Here is a 6,000-nt window from a genome sequence, read left to right on the forward strand (position 1 = left end):
TGTTGCTGGAATTGTAATTTTTTAAATTCTTAACTATGACTAAATATCTAAATTCCACCATGGATGATACATCAAATTGATCAAACTTTATTTGTTAGGCCCATATATATAGTGCATATAATACAATTTTATATGTTTTGGGTGTACACCCGTACTGTTACTTATTTTATGATTTTTTTTTTATTTTTTTTTTATTTTTTTTTCTCATTCACATGTGTGGTTAACAAATGCATAAAATAAATGTTCAAGCAACTCCATTTATTTTTTCCTTTGTTCTTTCATAGTTTTATTATCATTTTCTGTAAAGAAATTTTATTATGTTAAACTTCACATGAGATTAGTGTAAAAACTATTCTTTGTGGCTTAAGAGTTTTAAGAAAATCGTTTCTGGCTAAAACTATTGTTTTTAGCAATTTAGTTTTTTGTCTTTTTTTCCCCCGTAATTAGCTATATTGTTTAGGAAAAATTGAAGACTCTGTGAAACTCTAGATAGAATTGGTTGTTTATTTATATCCTACTTGTTCGTAATTAGTAATAGAGTTTAGAAAAAAACTTGAATCTATGTGAGTGCTCCAAAAAAATAGATTGGTGAGAGTATAACTATAATATATATCTAAGGATTTGAAAAAAAAATATATATATCGTAATTAGTATTAGAATTTACAACAAATTGGAGACTATGTGAAGCCTTGAAAAATAGAGCCAAAAGGGTATAGCTATTATATATATATATATATATATATATATATATATATATATATATATATATATATATATATATATATATATATAATTTAAAATTTTAGGTAGGTCTCCTAAAAGAAATTGCAAGTGCAAAAACCATTTATCACTCGGTAAAAGACGTATTTTTTTGTTTGAAACTTCAAGGATACTTTGTAGAATCCAATCCAAAAGCTGTGTTGGCGTGTTGATTGGTATTTGGTGGCATTTCTCCACTAGTATATGTGGCCCTTCTCTTGACTAACAACGACAAATATTACATATTTTACATGTCCTTACTACCTCACAGACAAATGATTTGAAAATGATTTGAAAAAACAAGGTAAATAAATATCACGAATAAATAAATAGTACGGTTTGGCTTATCTTTGCTCTTGGACAATGTGTGTTGACTAAATTATGATTGCAATAGAGAGTTTCTTCTTCTTTTTTTTTCGATATTAACTTACCCATCTCATAGCTGTTAACTTAAAACACCATAGGTTGTATGTTCTACTCAATCATACACTTCGGAAGATGGCTCAAGCTTAACTCTTGGATAGCCCATCCAGCTAAGTCATGAGCCTCCCCATTATAAATCCTACTTATCCAACTAAACCTATGAAACTGCAAGGAAGATACAAGATTGTTTATCGAGTCTCTCAAGCTCTCCAAAGCCCAGTAACAACTTGGACTTGTGATAGCTTTAATCACCTCAGCACAATCTCCTTGAAAAATGACTTCCTTCCAGCCAGCTGTTATGGTCATTCGAGCTGCCACTTCTGCTGCCAACATCTCTGCTTCTTCTGCCGACCTTGCCTTACACTTCCTTGTTGCAGCTCCCACAATTCTGCCTTCATCATTTGTTGCAATGCATCCAGCTGCTGCCCATCCTGTTTCTTTGGTAAAAGCAGCGTCAAACCTAATAATTACACAGTCATTAGGGATATCAGCAAAGTCAGTTGGATAAGCATTCAAAAGCATATCTAGATTAGAGTCAGAAGAAACTCCCTCCTCCTTGAAAGCTTGAATGCATTTCATAGCCTCCACAGAGCTCCTTCTGAGCACCCTTTCCCTATTAGCTTGCTTCTGTTCAAATCTATCTCATTTCTAATTCTCCAGATGTTGTTAAGCATGCAGCAAGCCAACACCCCAGCATAGGCTATGTCCTCCTTGGTGCTCTGGCTCCAGGTCAGGAAAGTTTCCACCCATTTTTTTATAGTACCCTTTTCAGGTCCAATCACCCTTAGCCCCAAGCCAGATGCAAACCAAAGGGCTCTAACCCAATCACACTCAAAGAACAAGTGTATGTCAGTCTCAATGGTCTTGTAGCAGAAGGGGCATGATAGGTCCCCTTGAACCTTCTTTTGGGTCAGTTTGTCCCCCATAGGTAGACCAAGCATATACAGCTTCCATATGAATAAGAAAGTATTTGCTGGGAGTCTAGCCTTCCAGATGTGAGCAATGGTCTTCGAGCTATAGCTGGAAGTCTGTCCCTCCCACTTGCTGTGATTCAGCATGGAGTAAACAGATTTCACAGTTAAGCTCCCAGACCTATCCGCACACCAACTCAGCCTATCCTTGCTAGCCCCCAAAGGCCTTACTACCACTTCCTGAATCTTTTGTCTTATAAAAGGCTCAAAGTGTGGAGCTAGCACCTCATGGTCCCAGCCAGTCCCATCATTTTTGAAAAGGTCAACCACTTTCATGTCCTCAAGCTCAGGGTTATTCACCCCTAACTCTCTGAGGGTCCTTGGTTTCCCATTGCACATCAACCAAGGGTCCTTCATTACTGAAGTGGATTTCCCATCATGAATGTTCCAGATGACCCCTTCACTGATAGTATTAAACACCCTGTGTATACCTTTCCAGAAGAAAGAGGCATAATCAGGTGGCTTTTCAATATCACCTATCCAATTTTTGCTGTATATATTATATAGGGTTTTGGTCCACATGGAATCCACATCAGTGGCAACCTTCTATGGCAGCTTGGCCAACATGGCCACATTCATCTTCCTTGTTTTTCTGAAACCCAGCCCTCCATATTTTTTAGGCTTACACATGTGTTCCCACCCAATGGTGTGGACACTTTTTGCTGTTTCTGTCCCATTCCAAAAAAAATCCCTACAAGCCTTGTCTATTTTATCACAAGTCGAAGCTGGCAGCATGTATGTAGACATGGCATATAGAGGTGTTGCTTGGGCCACGGAGCTTATAAGAGTAGCTCTACTAGCCTGAGACAACACTTTGGCTTTCCAGCCCTTGATCTTTTTGTGGACATTATCTACCAAGAAATCAAAATCTTCTGATTTCCTTTGGGATAACATAACTGGAATCCCAAGGTATTTCTCTCTGGGTGCAAATTGCCTCATTTTCCAAAACCTTTTTAGCCGAAGCTTATTTCTGATTCTCACATTCCTGCTGAAAAACATACTAGACTTGTCAAAATTAATTTTCTGTCCAGAAGCCTCACAGTAATCTTCAAGAATCTGCCTGAGGTGCCCCCCATCTGTGGAGTTGACTTTAGTAAAAATAATCAAGTCATCTGCATATAACAGATGAGTGATGGGGGACCTCTTTTTTATTTTGATACCATGTATCAGCCCCTCCTGCTCTTTTTTAGCTATGAGCCTAGATTGAGCCTCAGAAACTAAAATAAAGAGATACGGGGATAACGGATCCCCTTGCCTTAACCCTCTTTCAGGTTTAAACTTCTTCAGAGGAGACTCATTGAGTAAGACTTGAAAAGTGACAGAGGTCAAACATTGCTGGATCATTCCTCTCCACTTATCATTGAAGCCTAGCTTCTCAAAGATGATGTCCAAGAAGGACCATTCCACTCTATCATAGGCCTTAGCCATGTCCATCTTGAGGGCCACCCAACCCTCACCCTTAGATTTCATATGCTTCATGTTGTGAAAAAGCTCACACGCCAACCCAGTATTATCCCCAATACTCCTACCCTTGATAAAAGCCCCTTGAAAAGGGGACACAATCTTATTAAGGTGACATTTCAACCTGTTAGCCAGGATCTTAGAGATAATCTTGTAACAGAAGTTACAAAGGCTTATAGGCCTGAACTTGGAAACATGATCAGGATTGGTGATCTTTGGTATAAGAGCTATAAAGGTTTCATTAAAACTAGGATTAAGATTCCCAGTAATGAAGAAATTTTGCCCAAAAGACACCATACTGGGTCCAACAATGTCCCAGCACTTCTGATAAAACACCCCTTGGAACCCATCTGGGCCAGGGGCTTTGAGGCTCCCCATCTTTTTAATCACTTTCCAGATCATATCACTAGTAGGAACAGCACAGAGAATCTCATTCTCCCTCTCAGTAATACAAGAGTTGAACAAATCAAGAATATGGTCTTTTTAGGGGGGATGGTCAGAAGCAAAGATATGAGAGAAGTAATCATTGATGTTGACTCCTACTTCCTCTTCTCTTATGCTCCACTCCCCATCATCATTTTTGAGCTTCTCAATTCTATTCTTCCTTATTCTATAAATGGTCGAAAGGTGGAAGAATCTAGTATTTCTCCCCCCTTCTTTGATCCAGTGATTAGTGGATTTCTGTTTCCAGAACTCTTCTTCTTTAACCAACCACTCAAACAACTGGGATTTCAGGGTTTTAGCTCTCTTATAGTTTGTGATGGAGAAGGTCTTTGAGAGTACCTCATTAAGCTCTCTCTGAATCTTATTGATGTTGGTAAAGATATTACCAAAAACATGCTTGTTCCAGTGAGTGAGACTATGCTGAGTAGACTTTATTCTATTTAAAACATTCACATCAGGCATATCATGCATAACCAAGTTCCAAGCATCATCAATCACAGGCCTGCAAGTGTCATCTCTAAGCCACATGTTATAAAACCTAAAAGGTTTAGCCTTCTTAACCTTGTTCTTTTCCTTATTAAGAGTTATCATCATAGCCAAGTGATCAGATGACGCAGTGGCAGAAGTGGTCACTTGCATGTTAGGGAACAAACAAAGCCAGTTGGCAGTAGCCAAGGCTATATCTAATCTTTCCAGAATATGATCTTTAATCTTTCTGTGGTTACTCCATGTGAATTTAGGTCCTTTATACCCCAAATTAATCAAACCTAACTCATTTATCAAGTTGTTAAACTCTAGCATACTCTTATTCATGACACTCCGGCCACCAATCTTTTCGTCTAAGGAATATATTGCATTGAAGTCTCCAAAGAGACACCAAGGGCCAGGAATAAGAGTAGCTATATCCCTTAACTCGTTCCAAACTTTATGCCTCTGACTCGCAACAGGATGACCATAAATAAAAGTAAAGAACCAAGGTACATTAGACTGGAAATTCAAAATTTTACCTGTTACGTGATTTTGTGTCGCCCCCAAAATCTCCAGCTCCACTCCTTCTTCCCACATCACTGACAAGCCCCCACTCTGACCCTTAGCCATCACACTGAAGCAACTACCATACTTAATCTGTTTACTAACATAATCCATCCTTTCACTACTTGCTTTTGTCTCTGAGAGGCATATCACATCTGGACTATGACTCCCCACCAGGTCCTTTAGATGTTGAATTGCCGTGGTGGTACCAATACCCCGGCAATTCCAGGCGTAAATACTCATTGTGGTGAAGGTGGCTGTGAAGGGACAGCCACCGCGAACCCTAGAGGAGTAGTGTACAGACCTCCACTGCTTGACCTTCCACTTACCTTCATTCCAGTCTCATGTCCTTCCCTTTTACTTACCCCATGGCTCGAGCCTTCCCCTTTCTGCAATCTAGTATTCCCAAATAAGCTGTTTTGCTCTTCTTGCCTTGGTATCCCTTGAACTGCAACAGAATCATCCACCGCTAGAGGTGAAGGTTGATCCACATATCCTACTATATCTGTTTCGTAGCCACTCATCACCTGGGCCCCATATATAGTGATTCCTCTCTCCATATTCAGCTGACTTGCCTTTTGCCGTGCTTCATTCATCTTCAGATGATAGTTTTCATCCATGTTATCTATGATTTCAGACAAGTCTGACTCTTCATCCTCCTCTGTCTCAGTCTGATTGTCTTCGATAGAATCTGACTCCGAGAAAGATGGCTCAGTGGAAGTAGCCTGGCCCATAGAGTCTGATTGTCTCTGAGATCCAGTAGAATCACTAGAAATAGGAATGATTTGAGCATCTTCAGGAATCAGTTCTTGTCATAACCCACGTCCCCTCATTTCATCTGCATAAAGTTTTGCCTTCTTTGATCGGCCAGCCATCACCCTTATACTCTTTCTGGTCCAATAACCATCTC

The 6,000-nt window shown here is 39.3% G+C and overlaps 1 protein-coding gene across 1 annotated transcript; it reads right to left on the bottom strand.

The window, feature by feature from the left end:
* Positions 1-4,097: 4,097 nt before the first annotated feature.
* On the bottom strand, positions 4,098-4,697 carry LOC147517642 (uncharacterized). The gene has a single exon (XM_086593662.1). The coding sequence runs from the start codon at positions 4,695-4,697 to the stop codon at positions 4,098-4,100; it is 600 nt and encodes a 199-aa protein (XP_086449788.1).
* Between the last annotated feature and the right edge of the window lie 1,303 nt (positions 4,698-6,000).

Source organism: Coptis chinensis, chromosome 2 (genome assembly GCF_015680905.1).
Source record: "Coptis chinensis isolate HL-2020 chromosome 2, ASM1568090v1, whole genome shotgun sequence".
In the NCBI taxonomy this organism is placed as follows: Eukaryota; Viridiplantae; Streptophyta; class Magnoliopsida; order Ranunculales; family Ranunculaceae; genus Coptis; species Coptis chinensis.